The sequence below is a fragment of the Zootoca vivipara genome, chromosome 3 (assembly GCF_965207765.1).
Source record: "Zootoca vivipara chromosome 3, rZooViv2.hap1.1, whole genome shotgun sequence".
NCBI lineage: Eukaryota > Metazoa > Chordata > Lepidosauria > Squamata > Lacertidae > Zootoca > Zootoca vivipara.
In genome coordinates, this window is record NC_142586.1 from 74,955,209 (window position 1) to 74,976,881 (window position 21,673).

At 39.0% G+C, this 21,673-nt stretch overlaps 1 protein-coding gene across 5 annotated transcripts in view; it reads left to right on the forward strand.

Moving 5' to 3' along the window:
• Positions 1 to 21,673, forward strand: part of RYR2 (ryanodine receptor 2) — a 251,063-nt gene that overhangs the window by 152,718 nt on the left and 76,672 nt on the right. For all 5 annotated transcript variants that reach the window (XM_060272866.2, XM_060272867.2, XM_060272868.2 and 2 more), the window contains 14 exons: positions 679 to 899; positions 1,331 to 1,421; positions 1,868 to 2,008; positions 2,955 to 3,118; positions 3,842 to 3,920; positions 5,880 to 5,969; positions 7,834 to 7,971; positions 9,120 to 9,197; positions 10,171 to 10,246; positions 14,438 to 14,564; positions 15,757 to 15,872; positions 16,927 to 16,991; positions 17,498 to 17,619; positions 20,989 to 21,038. In XM_060272866.2, the coding sequence (XP_060128849.2) occupies positions 679 to 899; positions 1,331 to 1,421; positions 1,868 to 2,008; positions 2,955 to 3,118; positions 3,842 to 3,920; positions 5,880 to 5,969; positions 7,834 to 7,971; positions 9,120 to 9,197; positions 10,171 to 10,246; positions 14,438 to 14,564; positions 15,757 to 15,872; positions 16,927 to 16,991; positions 17,498 to 17,619; positions 20,989 to 21,038 (1,558 nt within the window). The remainder of the gene's footprint in view (positions 1 to 678; positions 900 to 1,330; positions 1,422 to 1,867; positions 2,009 to 2,954; positions 3,119 to 3,841; positions 3,921 to 5,879; positions 5,970 to 7,833; positions 7,972 to 9,119; positions 9,198 to 10,170; positions 10,247 to 14,437; positions 14,565 to 15,756; positions 15,873 to 16,926; positions 16,992 to 17,497; positions 17,620 to 20,988; positions 21,039 to 21,673) is intronic.

Consider the following 21,673-nt stretch of genomic DNA (forward strand, 5'->3'; position numbering starts at 1 on the left):
TTTTCATGTAAGATATTATTATCTACTAATAATAAACAAATGTTTAGATAAATTCAGAGCATAAAGCCATTGAAGCAGTGTAAAGTAAAAAAACACCCCAAAACTGCAGAAACACAAAATCTTTGAACAATAAAATAGTTTTTTTAAAAAAAAACACCAGACTCTAAAACAGCAAAACACTTCATAAAATATAAAATTAATCTTCCATAAATGACTGGGTTACACCTCAGAAGTGCCTAAACAAAAATGTATTTAGTAGGTGTGTAAACATCATTGTATGGCACTCTCAGCAGTTCACCATCTGAGGAGTTTGTCATTACATTACGTTACATTACACAGGCATTTTGTAAATTAATTATATTGACTGTTTATTTTTATTGTTTTATATTTTGTGATTACAGACAGCTGAATATTCCAATTAAAACAATGGGAAATGAAAAATGAAATAATAAACAAGTTATGTGATTTTAGCAATGTATGAGTTGTTTAAATATTGAAAAGAAATCACTGGGGGGGGGGAACAAGTCCAGCACACTCATAATGTCCTTTTATTCCTATAAAAATCAATCTTGCCTCCCTTGAAAGCAAACCTAATAGATTGTCATCATGTTACTATGTAACCATTTTGTATAAAACAAAACTTAACCTACCTTAATAGCTTTACAATTTATTTTATAGGTTGCTCTGAGTGCTACAGATATGGCCCTGGCTCTCAATCGGTACCTCTGCACTGCTGTTTTGCCTTTATTAACTAGATGTGCTCCTCTTTTTGCTGGCACAGAACACCATGCTTCCCTTATAGATTCCTTGCTACACACTGTGTACCGACTTTCCAAGGGCTGCTCTCTTACCAAAGCTCAACGGGACTCTATTGAAGAGTGCCTACTCTCCATATGTGGGTAAGTGTATACTTCTGCGATTTATAGAAAAAATTGTTTCTAGAGCGAAAGTGTCTCTTAATAACATTGGTGATAAGTGTTTTTAATGTTTGATATTTTATCATGTTTTTAGTATTATAATCCCAATATGTCACCTCCCTGATAATGTACTCAAGATGCTTTGAAATAATAACAGAACATCACACCTCTTTGGGAATAAATCCCATTGAACTGTGAATATTCATAGGGTTGGATTGGAATGGATGAATACAAGTTTATGAGTTTCTTAAAATTATTCTCATAAGAGAATCCAAAGAACAACAACAAACAGTATAATAAGACATATGCAGAATAAACTCTACACTGTTTGGATAAGGTCTGCAAAGTAGGTTTCTTGCTATCCTCCAACAGTAGAACACATTTTCTACACACTTTCTTCTTTCTACTTGCAGTCAGCTGAGGCCTTCAATGATGCAACATTTGTTGAGAAGATTAGTGTTTGATATTCCGCTGCTAAATGAGCATGCAAAGATGCCTCTTAAGGTGAGTGTGGTCTTTAATCTTCCCTTTCAGAATATACCACTGCCACTTACCATCATCCTTCAGAATCTAGATCTGATAACAGCATTTTGACTACACTGTGAAGCAAAAATGTTTCGTCACAGTCATTTACATCCAGCACCATCTTCAAAACAGATCACATTATTATTATTATTATTATTATTATTATTATTATTATTATTATTATTCTAGATATGAAATTTATGACTAGTTGGGCTTTTGGCATCTTACAAACTAACAGGTATATTGTGTGACCTAAGCTTTTGTGACCTATGCCAAAATAAAACTATCTTTTAAGATTCAGCAATACAAATCATTGCAACAGACTAACACAACTATGCCTCAGTAGCTGAAACTGATCATACCTAACTGCTCTACAAAGTTTATAGTGGATTCTCAGAAACTGAGTTATTTTTTCCCCTCCCAAGTTGCTGACAAATCATTATGAAAGATGTTGGAAGTATTACTGTTTACCAGGAGGATGGGGCAACTTTGGTGCTGCTTCAGAAGAAGAACTTCATTTGTCCAGGAAGTTGTTCTGGGGTATTTTTGATGCCTTATCTCAAAAGGTAACTTTTAAGGTTATGTTATAAGCATGCTGGAAGAATAATGTACTCAATTTTTCTAATGTCTTTTTTGAGAAATGGATATTCCTGCAAACCCTTTTATTAAATGTTCTTCATAGTTTCCCCAGCAAAGTTTGATTGCCTAATAAAATAAGTATATAAAAATGACAATTTATAGCAATGAATGCAACTAAATCCTTGTTATGTAACAGGATCCCTGGCTCTTAATGTAACGTGAAGACAGTATTCTTTGAAAATGAATAATTCCCAAATATGTAATAATAATTGTGCATTACATACAAAATGTGACTCCTTTGTAAACAAGCGCTTGCACATGCATGCCAGGTTTTATTTCCTCTGCTAATTCTGGCAATAGCTCCTCATACCACATTGAAGGCCATGTCTGCAATCCTGCCAAATTGTGAGAGCACTTTACATGGTGGCTGCTTCATGATGACACTCCTTTGGATCAGGCCATTATAGTTACCATGGGTCACCAATATATACTACTTATCCTTCAGTTTCGGAGCACTCTGTGGAATGCAAATAAATAAAGTAAATAAATGGGATAAAATAGAGAAGATGGCAGAAAGTTGGTTTCAGAAAAAGATTTTGCACTACCCCCCCCCCTTTTTAAGTGCATGGAGATGAACTGGAAGCACCTAACGACTCACCTTTGTATTCAATGTCATGTTTTGGAAAAAAATCGACTGACATCAGCCCTGTGGGGTGGGATAATAACAATCAGGATCACCACAGATTTGGAGGAGAAATTTAACCCCTCCCTCCAGTGCTATTTGCATAGAGAAGATCCTGAATGTACACGCCATGGTAGATCAAAGTATAAGTGATGCTAGCTTAGATACTAAAACATTGCTAATTTTCCAGCAAAAATAGAGGCTGTCTCAATTCATTGCTAGGTCTTTTGTATTCTACTTTGTCTTCCCAGAAATACGAACAGGAACTATTCAAACTGGCCTTGCCATGCCTGAGTGCAGTGGCTGGGGCTTTACCTCCTGATTACATGGAATCAAACTATGTGGGTGTGATGGAAAAGCAAGCTTCCATGGATTCAGATGGGAACTTTAATCCACAACCTGTTGATACTTCAAAGTAAGGATTCATTATACTGTCGTGCCACTTCTGGCGTATTTTGTCCATCCCACACTCAGCTCTCGCCTGTGGTTCCTAGAAGCTGTCCGCATGCAACAGCGGCCACATTGCAGGAAACAACCTCAACTGGCTGGCTAAACAAGGTGAAGGTAGCTGATGGGTCTCTAATCCTCAGTGAGTTAGAGACTTCCCCAGGCTCTGGCAGATTGAGCAGATGAAATCAATAGTGGGTCTGACGGTCAAGAAGGCAGTTTCTGCACATGCTGTAGAGGGAAGTAAGGGGCAGATGATGCTTGTCAACCTGGGAAGGTAACCCATCTAGGAGAAGGAAAGCTCTGATCCTAAACCTTTGCTGCCTTGTGGGAAAGCTGGGGAGACACATACTGTATATTGAAGAGGCACTTAAAGCTGATTACTGTAACCACTTCTTGGACCACTTCAGGGAGAGTATTCCAAAGGGGGTCATCACAGAGGAGGTCCACTTACATGTTACCAAACAACATTCGGCTGGTTGTGGAATGATCAGCAGGGTTTCCTTGGAACATGTCGAAGCTTAACTTGGTCTGTACTGGGGGAGGTGGGCTGCTAGGTATCTGCTGGTCTCAAGATCTTTCAGGGCTCTGAGTATGTTATGATCAATTGTTTTTTATGAAAAAAGGATTAAAAGGAATGCACAATTTATTATATATATTATTAATCCTGCTCTTGTATTTTCTTATCTAGCATTACAATTCCTGAAAAGCTAGACTACTTTATTAACAAATATGCAGAACATTCCCATGATAAATGGTGCATGGAAAAGGTAAAATGTTTAGCAATTCCCCCCTCCCCCCAAAGCATATTTAAAGTAATAAAAATCTGTCTGTATAATAGTCTGAAACACATTTTCCATTTTTAGTATCCATCATGGAATCTTGTTTATGTTGCATGATTAGAACAGTCTCCTTTCTTTAATCAAAAAGTTTTCTTTAAATGCATTTATCTTCTGAGTTTCAGTAAACGAGTAGTCCCTGTTTTTACATTTATACTGATCTAATTAGTTAACACTTTTTTTTTGCTTTTTGCTTTTAGTAAGGATGTTTATGTTTGTTATCAGATATTTGGATGGTTGCGTTTGCATGGTTGTTTTCTATCTGGAAAATGACATTGTAGATCTAGAAAAAGAGAAATCATGTCATCCAATTTTACCAACAGTGCATATTAGTGCCTTGGGGTGGATGGAGGCCAGCTATATTTACAGTGCTTCTGCACCATGCATGCAGTATTTAAGATACGGTTTTAAAAAATTGTTCACTTTGGAGAGTACCTCTTGTGTGGTAAAAATATAGGTTTCATGACCACAACATACACCTGCAAGCTTTTAGTTACTATTTGTTTTAAAATGCACTTCATTTAAGTCTATATCTACTATAGGTGAAACTAGGGAAGCAGGAATAATCCACTTTAAATGGATTTATACACAGAATTTGGTGGTTCTGCCCCAATTGAGCTTTTCTCACCTTATATCAAGTCTCCCGTTACATCTGAGCCAACTAACCACAGTGGAACCTCTGTTTATGAACACCTCGGTTTACGAATTTTCGGTTTACGAACGCTGCGGACCCATCTGGAACGGATTAATTCACTTTCCGGAAAGTTCAAAAGTTGTATACAGTGGTACCTCGGTTTATGAACACAATTGGTTCTGGAAGTCTGTTCATAAACTGAAGCGTTCATAAACTGAAGCGAACTTTCCCATTGAAAGTAATGGAAAGTGGATTAATCTGTTCCAGACGGTCTGTGGAGTACTTAAACTGAAGCGTTCATAAACTGAAGCGAACTTTCCCACTGAAAGTAATGGAAAGTGAATTAATCTGTTCCAGATGGGTCCGTGGCGTTCGTAAACCAAAAATTCGTAAACCGAGGTGTTCATAAACCGAGGTTCCACTGTATTATAAAAGACTCGTGTCATTCAGTATTATATTTCTGCAGCATAAATTTATCAGTATTAATACATGAGTATTTTTATACAATTATATACATTGTTGTATGCATCTGTTATTTTAGGAAACCTGGAGAGTATATACATGTAATATTATTTATATAATACTGCATACTGTATGCGAGAATTATTCATATATTTAGGGCAACCAATTAAAAAACCTTGCTTCTTGTTGAAACCAAGGAGTGAGACAGACAGAAATGAAAAACAAGCCATGAAGATAAATTTGACACCGAGATTTTCAGAAATTTCTCTCCATAGATGGGACCTATAACAAAATGGTTCACTGTGGAGTGCACCTGTTCAGTTTCAAACCACCTCCTCACCCACTTTTCTGTTTCCACCCCCTAACACTCATTCAGCGTTCCATGCCCTCTAAGTGTGCTCAGTCTTCCCCCATCTTTTTTTTTTTTAAAAAAAACCTTTTGCAAACCTTTTGGTTCCTCTTAGCCTGTGCATGGATAGAGCTGTTTTGGCTACATTAGGTCAAGTATTCTGAGAATGCGTTCACTATTAGTATATATGATAAGAAGTTCTTAATTTCAATCTTTTAACACGTACATGAGTTATTGTATGACTAATTAGAATATAGGATATTGTTATTACAGGTGTAAGTCATTTTAAGTTCAAAATAATCAAGGCAAAAATATGCTGGTGAGTCTAATTCTCTTGGACAAGTGGGTGTAGCATAATGATAGCATGCAAAAACACCATCCAAAACATAAATGACACCAAGATTCCTGTTCAGCTTATTCCCCTCCCGCTTTTTATTTTTATCAGTTTGCAAATGGGTGGATATATGGTGAAACATACTCAGAATCTTCCAAAGTGCAGCCATTAATGAAACAATATAAACTTTTAGCAGAAAAGGTAAGAAGTTCATGTCAAATGTTTTGTTTGTGGTGATCTTTTTGTTTTATTATTAAAAGGAACAATTAATTTTAGCAATATCTCAAACAACAGACAGATCCCTTGGTTGTTAGAACACCGGGCTGTTCCTCCTCTCATATGTTAGAACACATTCTAAATTAGGAAGACGGGATTAATGATAATTTTGTGCAGATTGAGCATGTTCCAACAGTCTGAAGTCTCTAGTCTGAGGCAGGACTTGTGAGAGAGAAAAGAGAGTGGGGCACTTCATTACAATATAAAAAAATCATCATAGCCAATAGGTTTTATAACCTTGAACAACAGTTTATGAATATGCTGGAAAACCCAGCCATTGATAACCCTGTGTCATCTTATTTGCTAAATCCCTTCTTCCTAAATATGGGGATGTACAGTTTAAGGACTTTTGAGAATGATGACTGGACTTCACTTTATGCAGAGCATAGGAGGCAGCTGTCCTTGCTGCTCAAGACTTATGCCCATCCTCAGTGTTTACCAAGGCATCCCTCATATGGCTGGATGATCTAGAGAATTCCCATCAGGACCTAGACTGTGTAACAAGAATGTTACTTAAAATTTCTAGGGCAGCTACATTTCTGGCTGATGCCACACACTCCATGACATCCAGTTTGTTTCTTGTTCCTTGGTCGCCTCCCTAAAAATGCAATGGCTTATCTATGAATTCTAAACACATACAATTAGATTCCTCAGTTTCTCACCCCATGTCAGGGCTACCCTCTTTATGAATCCTTTCATCAAGCCTTTACATGAGCTGCATAAATTATTAGCAAATAATTTGCTTCTCTCCCTCTGAGCTGCGTTGACTGTCAGGGGTGATGGGCTTCCTTTCTTCACACAATCACCAGGAGAGGCTCCTGACGTTTTTATAGTCTTTACTTACAGTATTTACAAGCGGTCATTAGCACATAATGATCATTCATCAGAGTCACTCAGTTCAGATCTCTGCTGAGCTCTGCGTCCACAGCCCCTGCCAACATGCCAGGAAATGGCGAACCCGCTCACTTCCTCTTTCACCCCTCCTTTTCTCCACACTTCTGGAAAGAGTTGGCTTAAACCTCCCCAAGGAAGCTTTTTTTAGCTGCAGTAACAGTATAGACGCCGCTAGAGGATGATGTTTTGCTACCTCTCCTGTAGTTCTTTTCCTAGCATGTCCGACAGGGTCTGCTGGCTGAGTTTTGAGGTCCCAAAAAGGGACTTTTACCTTGCGCAGGTGTGACATTTGTACACCCTAAGTATACTTAGTATTCTAGAACTTAACCCTTGCTGCTTCTCTCAACTGACCTCAACAACTCCCCCCCCCTGCCCCCGCACATCCTCCTCCATCACTGCGTCTTCCCCTCCCTCTGGGAAACCTGACACCTCTGGCTCATCCCTGACATTGACATATTGAGTTTAAGTGATGGGCTTATCATTTTTCTTGTTTTGTCCAAGACTTCCCTTGTCTTGTATTGTGTACACTTGTTGAGATAATCTGAGATGGCTGGTAGTGTAACTTCATCATCTCTACTTCATACAGTGATATTGCAATTCATCCTTGCAGCCCACTTCTGATTCCATTTTTAAACTTTAAACTTGTTTTAAAATGAATATTTGTAGAATCAAGCTATATTTCTGCATTCCAATGTGGTCATGCTGGGTAGTATGTTGGTTATTCTTACATTTTATACCAGACTTAGCTAGAGGTCTGGGAGCTAACCTCAGCAAGTATTAAATTACTATTAGATTATGTAGTAACTAAAATATAATAAACAGTGTTTTAAGAGAGTGTACTCTCCTCTCAGCTACTTGATAACTAAAAACATAATCATCTATGTGCTTTCCCTAGGAGAAAGAAATTTACAGATGGCCAATCAAGGAGTCCTTGAAAACCATGCTTGCTTGGGGATGGCGGGTTGAAAGAACAAGGGAAGGAGATACTATGGCTCTTTATAACAGGCCACGCCGAATATCACAGACAAGTCAGGTACATCCTCTATGCTGCAAGTGTTTGCTTCTACCGAGTAACATAATCTCAGGCATCCACTGGTTAATCAATATAAAGGACTGGTTTAGATGTAGAGGAGGATACAAGATCTCAAAGTAGCTGTTTTATTACAGAAAACTTTCAGAATCAGACTGGAAAGAGAAGTTGCTGAATTGCAACTCATTACCAAGCTTAAAACCATGGAGAGACCTGGTCTGAATAAGGACACTGGATTCTTATCTCATTATACATGATAAAGCTTTCTTTAGCACCTCAGCCCTTGCCTTTTCCTGCAAGACCATTTGCAGTCATTAACAGTCGTTAACAGTCATCAACAGGTTTACCACTCCTATCAGCCAATCACCCATTCCCACCACCCTTCTGAGTAATACCCTTCCCTACCCTCTGACTATACATAAGGGTCTGGTGACTTCTGTTTCAGTGTATCTGAAGAAGTGTGCATGCTCACGAAAGCTCATACCTATGACAAACTTAGTTGGTCTCTAAGGTGTTACTGGAAGGATTTTTTTATTTTGTTTCCTGATAAGTGATTACCAGGATTGCAGTATTTTCTAGAAAATAACTTTAATCTACAACAAAGTCCATTATATTTTTTCCTGGATAGTGTTTCAAGAGAGTTTCTGGGGAAAAAGAAATGGCAGCATTCATTTATTTAAAATATTCTTTGCCTTTTCCAGTAGATAGACTATGTCTTCAAGCTGACATTTGTACCATGTACCTGTAGTTTTTGGAAGAGTTTTGTATTAATGCTCAGCATGTCTCATCTTTTGGTTCTATTTCTATTTGATTTCACTGTGATTCCTTGCACATGCCAATTATTTATTTAGATAAATGGAAAATTGGCACAGTGCAGTTTCATAAAGTCCCAAAAATGTCAGTATTGTACTAACAATGTTTTTTTTATTATAAAAAAATTATCTGGACTGTGCCTAACTCTTATTAATCTGCAGCATTTTGCATTTTAATAGAGAAATATGTGTAGGCTGATAAATTGTCAATTGCTCCCTCTTACCCAATGGATTTGTTAATAAACCTCTTATCCTTTGTAAGTTGTCAGTTAACTTTTAAACTTGTATTTGGTCATTCTTTTTTCCCTTTTTTTTACACATCTGTTAATATTTACTCAGGTTTCTGTAGATACTGTCCATGGTTATAGCCCTCGTGCAATTGACATGAGTAATGTTACCCTCTCCAGAGAACTGCATGTAAGTCATATCACAGCTAATGTCATGTATTAGAAACATTTAAGAAAACTTTTGTTTCATTCACCATGTTTGTACAATTTTAAGAATTTCCAGAGAATTAAGCAGGTTAGTCTTGGCAGCAAAAACTAGTGGGTGCTATTGTAGGTGCTTAAATTCAACATTTGTATTATAATTCTGGTTACAAAAAGTGGACTATAAAGTGCAGCCCCAAGCAGAGTACAGAATACAGCTTCTTGGGAGGTTTTAAGACAGACATAGGCCTACTTGGACCTCCAGATGTTCGGGACTACAATTCCCATCATCCCTGACCACTGGTCCTGTTAGTTAGGGATCATGGGAGTTGTAGTCCCAAACATCTGGAGTTTGCCTATGCCTGCTTTAAGAGGTCAATGTATTTGAGTAGCTCTTTGGTTTGAATTTTTCCCCAAGAAGATAAATCAGTTAGAACAATTAAGATCTGCAACAACAATTAATTCTGTGCCATGGCAATGATTAGGGATAAGAGCCAATGTAGCAGAGGAGAAATCTGTTGGGTGACAGTTTTTGCCAATTCCTCCTGAAAACCCTCATGCCATCTCCCAAGGCATTATGGGAGAGACCACCAATCCTCTATAGGAAATCTTTGGGTTGGGTTGCATAGGCAAAAAACACTTCCACGCCATATCCAATGGGATCTCATGGGATTGCTGCATTAAAGCAAACATTTCTAATGTTTGAGATCATTTCTTGAAGCTTAGATTTGTAAAATTAATGTACCAGGAAGCTAATTATTTTTTTGGGGGGGGGGGAATCTGAAGTGCACCTTTGCAACTTTAGCAAAAGCATAATAATATAAAAATAAATGCAAAAGAAGCTTCATTTAAAATTGGCTATTGTGAAGCTGACTGCCATATCCTAAAACAATAAAACAAAAATGCATAACAAGCCTGATTTAAGATTAGCTGTTATGAAACAAATCCTTTTATTTCATCAGGCTATGGCTGAAATGATGGCTGAAAACTATCACAATATATGGGCAAAGAAAAAGAAAATGGAGCTTGAAGCAAAAGGTAAAGAATTTGCTTATAGTTTTACAAACATATGAATTATTAGCTTGGGTTTCCTAACAATAATCATTAATTTAAAAAACCTGGATTGTAATAATCCACCCAAGTTTTTAGGGTATATATTCAGATATACATATGTTTAGAACATATAACTAATACATTCTGGAAGTTAATAATTTTTTTGGCCTGAGTAGTACAGCAGGGACCAGGGTTTAGGTTTTTTTTTGCTTTCATATATATGAAGGGCTACATATACTGATGATACTATGCAAAAAATACAAATAAATCATTGTGTATTTTGAAGATATTGATTTGGGAATAATTTTGGAACTGAATAATACTGATACACAGTATGGGTTATCCCACCTAGTAATTTTCAATGTATGTATCAGCTATTAAATTTTAAAAATAAGGCCTCAGAGTTTTTCAAAACATGATATTTCCTACAATATGCATTAAAACATACACAGACAGAAGCCATCCAAACACCACTTGCCTTTGCTGACCATTTTAAACTCCTATCCTACCTCATAATTTCCTATATCTATTTTTTAAACCTTTCAATGCCATGTTCATTTAGAATACCATGTCAAAATCTAAAGGCAAGCATTTGCTTCAATGTCTTCCTTGCCTTATCAAAGTTAAAGTGCAGAGAATACATTAATTTTTGACTGATGCCCACAGTATAGAACTGTGAGAAATTATCTTTTAGCTAAATGACAACCTAATATCTACATCTTGTCAGATTGAGGATTTTCATTCCCAACTGTAAGTATGGAAACAGATAATAGAAAAAGCAAAATGCAGCTTAAAACCTCAGAATATAAAGTCGAGTGTTGCCTGTTTTAGCAGTGAGGGGGTGGCAATGTGCTGGAAAGTGTGTTTAGCTTTGCAAAGTTGAGTCATATTTTTTTTATTTTTCTTTCCTTTATGCTACATTTAAAAGCTTTAGCAAAGAATCATTTCTACCATAGCAGTTACAGGCAGGGCAGGGCAGAGGGTGACTTTGCTCTTGTGTCTTCTGATCACTAAGTGTCGCTGCTGGTTCCTGAGAGGGAGATGGTGAAGAGTGGGGAATTCATGGGCGTAGGCAAGGGGGGGCAGGAGGGGCAGTTGCGCCCCCCCCTAGAAGCAAAAAATTAATGTATTTTACAGACCATAACCAGCACTTTTCCCCTCCAAAAACTGAAGTGGAAAGGGCTTTGCTTTAGCAAGAGCAGCTAAGTCTCCGCTTGCTGGGGGGGGGGGGACACAGCTGGGGGGGGGACACATCAAATAAATAAAGCAAAGTGGCTACCAGTAGTTAAGCAGTTAAGACAATGGAGCATATATCCCCAGGCAAGATTCGATAGCTGACCATTTCACCCTATTGTTCTTAAGTGGGAGTTGTTAATGAGCATTCAGGAGCATTAAGAGTTCTATTGGCGATTTAATGAGGGTGCAGACTCAGAGGATTCAATTTGACTAAGGTGGCTCTGCAAGGCTAAAAGGAAGTGAACAAGAAAGGGGGGGCTGTAGCTTTGACAGACACAGTGATGTTTATAAAAAGCAGTGGTGTTCCAGTCTGCCCCTCCTCCTGCATCTACTGTAAATCAGGGGTGGCCACCTCCCAAGAGACTCTGATCTACTCACAGAGTTTAAAACTGGGGGTGATCTACCCCCTTTGGGGGGGTTCAGGTCAAAGCTGTTGAGTTTTTTTAAGGAAGGGAAGCCCTGTTTTTTGGGGTTTAGGTCAAACTTGTTGAGCTTCTTTTAGGAGGGAGGGAGGCCCATTTTTGTTTAGGGCTTCAGGTCATAGTTCAACTTTTTTTAGGGAGGAGGAAAATTTTGGGTGAGCTTTTTTTTAGGGGTTCCAGTGACCTACCAGTGATCTACCACAGACATCCAGTGATCTACTGGTAGATCACAATCTACCTGTTGGACGTGCCTGCTGTAAATCAAGCAGAGAGAAAGCTGCTTACAAGGCTCCTGTACATGCAGAGTTCCAGCATCACAGCGTCACCCAGAGGCACCCACAAATATGAGTTATCCCTCTCTCTATTTCTTCCTTCCTTCCCTCCCTCTTCCATCCTTAATAAAATCCGGGGGGGGGCAGATAAGCCCCACATAGAAAGCCCATCAACATGGGGGGATGACTCTTTCAAATACGGTATTTACCAGTAATTGGGGGGGGGGGGAGAGGCACCTAGGCCTCTAGGAGTTGGCTGCTATGTCTAGGAGTAGGACAATTCAAGAAAGCAGAATGATGCATATGCTATGGTAATATATCAATAGAATCATAGAATTGTAGTTGGAAGGGACCACAAGGGTCATCTAGTCCAACCCCCTGCAATGCAGGAATTTTTTCCTAAGGTGGGGCTTGAACTATTATGCTGATATGCAGCAACGCCTCGGAGCCGTTGTGGCTGCGGCCATGCCTTGCCTCGCCCTCGCCCGCCCTGCCACCCCCTCTCGCCTGCCCGACCCTCCCGTCCTCTCCAGCCAAGCAGGGTAGCCGCCAACGCTGCCAGCCCCAGAAGCACAAGGTGGCCGCCGCCGCCGCCACAATGTCATCGGGCCCGTTGGCCCTGTAGCCCCGCCCACATTCCCACTTCGTGGCCCCTCCCCTCCCATGCCTTGGCCCCACCCCTGAACGACCATGGCTTGCCCCCCCCCCTAGTTTTGATCCTGGCTACGCCCCTGGGGGAATTCATCACGGTGTGGGAGTACAGTGTCAGGACACCAATGCTTCGCACATACTATACCTCATCCTTTTCCCAACCATCTCGTCCTCTGTCGTCCCCTTCTCCTAGTGCCCTCCATCTTTGTCCCTTTTAATCTTGTTTTTGAAGGATCTGTCCTTCCAGTGAGCACTCAGGGAAGATTCCTTCATAATGGATAGGTTTGATCTTCTTGCAGTCCATGGGACTCTCAAGAGTCTCCTCCAGCACCATAATTCAAAAGCATCAGCCTTCTTTATGGTCCTGCTCTCACTTCTATACTTCACTACTGGGAAAACCATAGCTTTAACTATACAGACCTTTGTCAGCAAGGTGATGTCTCTGCTTTTTAAGATGCTGTCTAGGTTTGTCATGGCTTTTCTCCCAAGAAGCAGGCATCTTTTAATTTCATGACTGCTGTCACCATCTGCAGTGATCATGGAGCCCAAGAAAGTAAAATCTCTCACTGCCTCCATTTCTTCCTCTTCTCTTTGCCAGGAGGTGATGGGACCAGTGATGCTTAATATCTCTGTGCAAAGAGTGATGTAGAACAGCCTTCCATGCAGCAGGGTGGGAGCATCAAATAATGGCTTTAACCCCCAGTGCACAGACAGAAGCACTTTGGAGAAGCAGAAGTGCTTCTCTGACTCCCTCTCTTTTCAGGAATGCTTGGTGGGGATAAATTCATTTAAAAATATATATATATATCCGTATTTTAAACATATATTAACCCTACAAATGATGAGTTAATGAATGAGTAGTGGACTTGCCTCACGAGTAGTGCATAGATTTAAGTTTATTGTGTTATGCACTGGGAGATGGAGCTGCTCAGCGCCCCTCCTCCCTCAGGTCTTGGGAGGAAGAAGATGCAGACATGAATGGTTTGGATTAAACAGACCACAACTTTGTTGAAGGAAGATGAAGTATGTGAGTCAGCTAAGACCAGCGTGAAAGTGGTTAGTTGTACTCCCTCCCTTCAAGATGCTTGGGGAGATGGGCATAGTTAGACCGCTGTGATGTCTTTCTTGCGACACTGAAGCCAGGCTTGGCCTCTATATGATAAACTAGTCTCTTTGTGAGGAGAGGCAGGTGTGAAGTGGTTACCCATATTAGCTATCTATATGGCAGCAGCTCCCTCTGGGAGAGCTCCTCCAGCCTTATGAGTGTCTTGCTATTTCCCATCCCACCTGAAACTGATCTTCTGAATACTTTCCCACTCTCATTCTGTTGTTGTCGTCTCTCTTTCACCAACATGGGACCTTGGCAAGCATGGTCCAGTGCCTTGCTTTCTGTGAGGCAACTGCTCTAAACCAATAATTCTTCCTCAAACTTGTCCTATGACTAAACTGCAATGTGCTTAATGAATTATGAAAGTTTATTATGGGCATTTTGGAATAAAACAGCAATATATCCCTCTCTGAAGTTATTCACAATATATCCTAAGTTGGCCACCCCTCAGCCTTAACTATGGTGTCATTTTTCTAACTTATGACAGTGGGAGGAGGAAACCATCCCTTACTTGTTCCATACGATACACTGACAGCCAAAGAAAAGGCCAAGGATAGAGAGAAAGCACAAGATATCCTGAAGTTCCTACAGATCAATGGATATGTGGTCTCGAGGTAAATTCTAATCTGTGTTGCAATAGGTTTTAGGTAAAAGGTAAACAATACCTTCACCATATGGTGTGTGTATTATTTATTTATTTAAATAATAATACATATGCACACACATATGCACACAAAAGGCAGGAAGTTTTGTTTTTGTTTCAAATGTAAATCAAGTAGTAAATCTGAAATATCTGCGAAGTTCTTTCTTTTTTCTTTCCTGTTTCTGAACCTTTCCTGAAGACTGGACGGCAGCCACAAAACCATTGGGAAGAATTCAACATTGTGCTCTTCTGAGAGTTTTTTTGTCAGTGCAAGCATTTCTGCTTCCAGGTGGAATAGTCCTTCCTCTTCTCCCACCCTTGCACTCTTTTGGGGGTTCTCCTGAAATTCCAATGTGAATTTGGGGGAGCCGGGTGGGGGTGGGGAACCTTGTTGCGCTAACAGAAGCCTTCATGCTGGCATCCGGTCCATTCAACCAGGGCCTAAGTGTTTTACTCAGAACAGGCCCATTTAAATTAATAAAGATGACTAAGTTAGCTTCATTAATTTTAATAGGTCTACTCTGAGCAAAATTTAGTTGACTACCACCAGTATATGTGCATTTTTGTTTGTAAAACTGGAATGCTCTTGAAGAAGTACCGGTAATACTATAAAATATGACATATTTGTCAACCTAAAACAGCTGAAAGCTGTAAAGGCCATCCAATAACTCTTTTTCATCAAATCCTTAAAATACGAAGGATGGTACAGGAGGAATATTAGGGAAATTCCTTTACAGTGGTGCTATTTTCTCTAGTGACAGTTGATCTGTCCAGCTGAGGGGATACAGGTACTGTAGTTAATTTGGATGTAACCTGAAGGCTATAGTGTGCCACCAACCAGAAGGGAATAATAATATTGAAGAATAATTAGGGAGAGGACAACCAGAGGCTCATATTAAGACTTGCCAATGCAGTGGTTTGGGTCTGCATCTGAATCTGAATCAATGCAAAATGATGCCAAACTGGAAAGAGAAACAAAAATGGATGTAAAATTAACACAGAGAAACATTTTTGCTGTATTAATATGAGTTGAATCTAAATTACTTTAAAAGTATATGCAGGTAGGTGAATATACAAGGCCACAGCTAGCTTTGTGATAATTTGCAAGTTTTTGTACAAAAATCTACTTTTTGGGTTCTAAGTTTGAACTCTTGTCGTTCTAGAGGTCTAAAGGATCTAGAATTAGATACACCTTCTATCGAGAAACGATTTGCTTACAGTTTTCTTCAACAGCTGATAAGATATGTGGATGAAGCCCATCAGTATATTCTGGAGTTTGGTAAGCCGCAGTAAATAAGCATTTTGTATTTTAACATTGGTTAGAGCTCGTGGTTAGTGAGGAACTAACTTAGCCATGAGGCAACACATTAAGCCAAACCTTGAATTAGCTTGGCATGGCTTCAGAAAGGGTTGGGGAGAAGCAAAGTGTCTGTGAGCGCCTCTCCTGGAGAGGAGGTTTGGCTTAGCATGTCATGTGAACAAGACCATTATGTGGGAAGTCATTAGGTTTTTAACATTAGTATTACTGTTCAGTAGAAAAAAAATGAATGAACAACTTCACATCATACACCACACGTTCATACATAAAGAATGTGAGTCTTACATAAATACATCATAAAGAAGAGAAGAAATCATTTGGTATATGTCTTAATTTTAAAACAAATATAGTTTAAATAAATTTCATACAAGTATGCAAGTGAGCATTGTCTTGAAAATTTATGTTCCAATAATTTATAATACACTCCAGTGTTCAAGGTATCTATTTGGTGAATAGCCCTCCTTCCTTATTCCTTTTTTAAATATGCAATATTAAATTTTAATATGCAATAATAAATTTTCACCTACACTCATGATTTGGGTAGGGGTTGAGAATAGTATTATGAGAGTCTGGTTGTTTCTGACAGGCACTGTCATCATAGCTGCCAAGTTATCCCTTTTTTAAAGGGATTTTCCCTTATGCTGAATAGGCTTCCTTGCGAGAAAAGGGAAAACTTGGCAGCTATGACTGTCATTTCCTTGTCCTAGTTATTAAAAGGGAAAGGGGGGGGGAAGAGCCATGGTGTTAAGTTCAGTGTGCAGGCTGATTCGATCTTGAAATAGTAATGGAGGAACTAGTGAGGCCTGAGCTATGGTTTTTACAAACAATTATAGGTCACTACCACTGAGATTAAGCCAGTTGTCACACTTTTGCTGATAAAAGGGGAGAAACCTGGTAGGGATAAAATTGCTACAAACATAATGTATATTAATGTGTGCAATTCAATATATGAGAAATACGGTTTAAGAATAATAGAAAAAACTATATTTTTAAAAAATTATCTTTTCTTATACAGATGGTGGTGGCAGAGGCAAAGGAGAACAATTTCCTTATGAACAAGAAATCAAGTTCTTTGCTAAAGTAAAGTATATTCACTTTTGCCTTTTTTATTGCTATCAAATGTGTTACATATAAAGCTAGTGGAGATTTAATGCTTCTTACATGTTAGGCACAGTGAAGAACATAGGACAGAGGCTCATACTGTTGTGCTGGGTATTCATGTATATACATGAATTTACTTATATACAGTATAAGTAAAATGTATGGCTAAGCTCAAGCGAAGATATTGTCCCAAGATTTGACACGCCCCGTAGGCTTTCCTTTTGAAGAGTTGGGGGGGGCACCTTTGGTGTCCTGAGCCCATGGGACTGGGCAAGCAACATGGCAGTCCTTCAAGTAGACTAGTTTTGCTGAGTCTGTTCACACCGGCACTTGGTGATGATGTCAGAGTTAACGGGGGTGGCTCACTGTCAGATCTAGAGAGAACCGTCATGAAGGGACGAATAAGAATTGTGGTAGCCGGGGCCTTGATATAATCAGTGTTGTTCCCTCCCCCCCCCCCATTTTTTCTCATGTATTTATTCCAGGTTGTACTTCCTTTAATCGACCAGTATTTTAAGAACCATCGCCTGTATTTCCTATCTGCTGCAAGTAGGCCTCTTAGCAGTGGGGGGCATGCCTCAAATAAGGAGAAAGAAATGGTGACAAGGTAAAAACATAAAAAATTATATTACCCGTTTAGCTAACTACAAAACACAGGCAGATTTATGGGCATACATACCGAGCTAAGAAGAGGGAAATTTACATGAAGAAGGAAATTTACTTGGAGACGTCTATTTCACAGAGTGGTCAGCTCAATAATAATAATAATAATAATAATAATAATTTATTATTTATACTTCACTCATCTGGCTGGGTTTCCCCAGCCACTCAAGCTTAATAATTTCCTTGTCCTTGTGTCATCTCCACTGCTATTTCCTAAGCTCTTCCTTCCTTTACATTGTAGCTACTCAATGCTATGGTTCATGTTGGGGTGGGGGGTGGGCTGGTGATTTTTTCCTTCTTTTGGTAAAAGAGCGAAAACAGTCATTAGGATGTTTAATTGGCGGATTTTTTTATTAGGGGATGCATAAATTGAACTGCAAAACAAACTTTCCCCTTTTAATCTTTCCCCCCCAATATGTCTCTTAATGGTTTTTTGTTTTTTTAATATCTGGAATATAAATCCCCTTTAAAATATTGAGGTATCTTCCGTATTCTAGTATTAACTTTCATATTTCACATATACAGAACAGTTGATCTCACCAATATAATCAACCATTTTCAATTTTTTTACTTACTTGGTTATATAGCAGTTGCCTGCATACTGTGTTGGGGGGTGGGGTGGGGAATGCTACAATTGTTTAGCCTATCCTGTTGAAATGCCTGCCAGTGACTGCCAACCACTCATACAACAGGAAGTGCTCCTCCTTTCCTACTTGTTGCAGTCACCCTCACTCCATCCCACACCCAAGTTTGCTCTGAAGGTTGGGGAACCCTCCAGAGCAGATTTTTGATAGGGGGTGAGTTGCTACAGTGAATCGCAGTGAGAGACAGTAAGGAGAAGTCTCTCTCTCTCTTTTTTTAAGGAATTCATAAGCCTCTGATTATCCCAAATAACATGTACAGGTGAAACTCGGAAAATTGGAATATCGTCGAAAAGTGCATTTATTTCAGTAATGCAACTTAAAAGGTGAAACCAATATATGAGATAGATGCATGACATGCAAAGCAAGATATACCAAGCCTTTATTTGTTGTAATTGTAATTATTTGTCGTTAGGCGGGTAAATTATAAATGGAATGTAATTAATGAAATGTAATAGCGATGTTTATTTTTTGTTTATTTTTGTATTATTGTAACTATTTGTTTTATTACTGTGGAATTTCCAAAAGAAAGCATTTGTAAAAATTAAAAGAAAAATAAAAAATAATAAGTTGCATTACTGAAATAAATGCACTTTTTGACGATATTCTAGTTTTCCGAGTTTCACCTGTATTGCCTTAGAAATGCAAAGGCAACCTCTGTACAGGTGACTCTCAACTCAACTTACGTTCCAAGGATAGCATGTAATGCCAAAATTGGGTTCAATGGAAGGTGGCATTTCCAAAGTATTCCCCCCCCCCAGATGCCTGCTCCCTTTCTATTATTTGTTTGTTTGTTTGTTTGTTGCTATGCACGTAAAGCTGAATGCACACAAGTTAAACTTGCGAGTTACCCATATTGATTCTTTCTCGGTGTTAGTTGTGAGGTTCTTGAAATGTGTTTTATAACATAGTTTAAAACACTTCATGAAATCTCTAAGCCCCATTCGTTGTGCCATGCTGAATGAGCAACAGGACATGCGTTGCTGAGAATGGCTGTAGCTCCAGCATCTCCAGATAAAGCCGAGAGTGACCTCATCTGAAACCCTGGAGAGGCAGTGAAATGTAGACCCATAGTAAGCAAGCTGGATCAATGGTCTGACTCTGTATAAGGCAGCTTTCTATGTATATTGCAAAAGTTGTGCTGGATTGTTGAAGAAGTAGTTAACAAAGACTTACATTCTTTAGAAAGTCTTTTGATTGATGTTAACATTGCCTGTACAGTAGGTTATACAGTATTTTCATTTTGTATCACAGCTTAGAATGCAGGCACTTTAAGCGGTGACCAGTAGTAAGTGGCGTTATGTGTCAGAGGCCAGGAAGTATACTTTTCTTTTGAGTGGCATCTGAAGAGGGAGGATATTAATTCTGGAAGATGTTGCTAAGACGGGGCAGGGGGCTCTGCAGGCAGCATGGCTGAAATGAATAGGCTTGGGGTATTTTATTATATGGGCCTAAGGAATGTGTGGCAGGGCAGACCATTGGTAGTGACTACTGGTACTATTTTTAGAAATTAATAATTATCGGTGGAGGGGATCTGGAAAAACTGGCAATTTTTTAAATCTGATTTATTTTGTGTATGTTCTGAGTATGTTACATTAATTAATGTCCGTAATAGCCCTCATTGTTATAAAAACAACAACTGAATTTGGTCATGAAAAGTAACATCATTTATGTCAAGATTTGTCCATTTCCTTATACCTTTTGTATTCTCTGTCTCCCTAAGCCATGAGAGCTTTCATGAGCACCACAGTGACTCAAAACACATTGAGTGGGATTCACCTCACGAACCCACAGGTGAAAGCCCTACACAAAGGCTTTCCACCCTCTCCTCCTCCATGTCACCCTTAAAAAAAGACTGGGGGGATGTTAGGCCAGAACCATGTGCAGGGGAGGAGAGGGGGGATTGTTTTATGGTTCTGCTCATTGAAGAGGCTTCCTTTCACAGAAAGAGCCCTTCTGTGAGTAGAGCTTGTGTTAGGTGGATGGAAGAACTTTCCATCAGTGAAACAGAACCTTTGGATTGAAGCCATTAAGTAAATTCATTGTTCATAACTACTTTGGATTTTTTTATTAGTGATTATCCAACTGAGTGAGATGTTCTTAAGTCCATTTAAATTAATAGGTTCAACCCATCTTAATAACTTTGTGTTGGACAGCAACTGATGTTGGTTGTGTGCTAAACAAGAAAATTGTCCATTAAAAATAAAGGGAAGCTTTAAAATGATTATTCGTTTATAAATTTAATATATTTTAACACCAAACATTTACATCTGCCACAATCAGAATCTTTTATCGCTTCTAAAATTGGAACGATGATATTAAACTGGCCTACTGACTGCATTCTGCTTCCTAAAATTTCAGTGACTTTTTGTTGGTGGTGGAGATGGTGAGATTTCATTAAGGGCACTTGTATAAACAGTCATTGTCAGTTATTTTCTGTTTAATTACGGTATGTGCTTACTTAACCATGTTTGTCAAGAGCTGCTCTTGGAAACTTTTATAGTACTCTCAGTCCTACATTCTGCTCAGAGACTGAATTCTTTCTGCAAAACATCATGCTGCTTTTTCCTGCTCATATATCAGCTGTTTTTTCCCCTTCCTTCCTTCCTTCCTTCCTTCCTTCCTTCCTTCCTTCCCCTCTCCCTTCTCTTTTATTTACCCCTTGTCTTCAGCCTATTCTGCAAACTTGGAGTTCTTGTCAGGCATAGGATTTCACTGTTTGGTAAGGAGACCCTTGACAAATTCTTGTGTGAGCATCCCTTGATTTTCTTTGTCATTACTTGCAACTATGTATGTGCTGCTTTGATGTATGCTGCATGACTGCATGTCCACGAGCAGGGATAGACAACATGGTGCTCTCCAGTTTTTGAACTACAATTCCCATCAGCTCCGGAAAGCACGGCCGAGGTCAGGGATGATGGGCGGTATAGTCCAACAACATCTAAAGAGCACCACACTGGCTACTCCTGACCAAGAGCATGAACTTTGTGGCCCACTAAAAATCATTTAGGGTAGCCAATAATATTTATGTGGTAACCAAAAAGTTCTGTATTGATTGTTTGACTTAAAAGATAAACAATTAAAAACAATTATCCTGGTGAAGCAATAAGGCATCAATTTATTGACCCTTAGTATGAATTTATTCAGTGCCTTATTTTCCATGTTACTGACAGTGGGAAGTACCACATCCATGAATATATGGACCATGGCAATCTAGTAACTTTATTCCCCACATCCAGTAGAGACATTGCATTTGTGCAGCTCATTAGGGAAATATGCTGTGTGCTGGAAAAACAAGTTATCCCGCTGGTCTCCTTCCAGTACAGTGGTGCCTCGCTTAATGAATGCCCTGCTTAA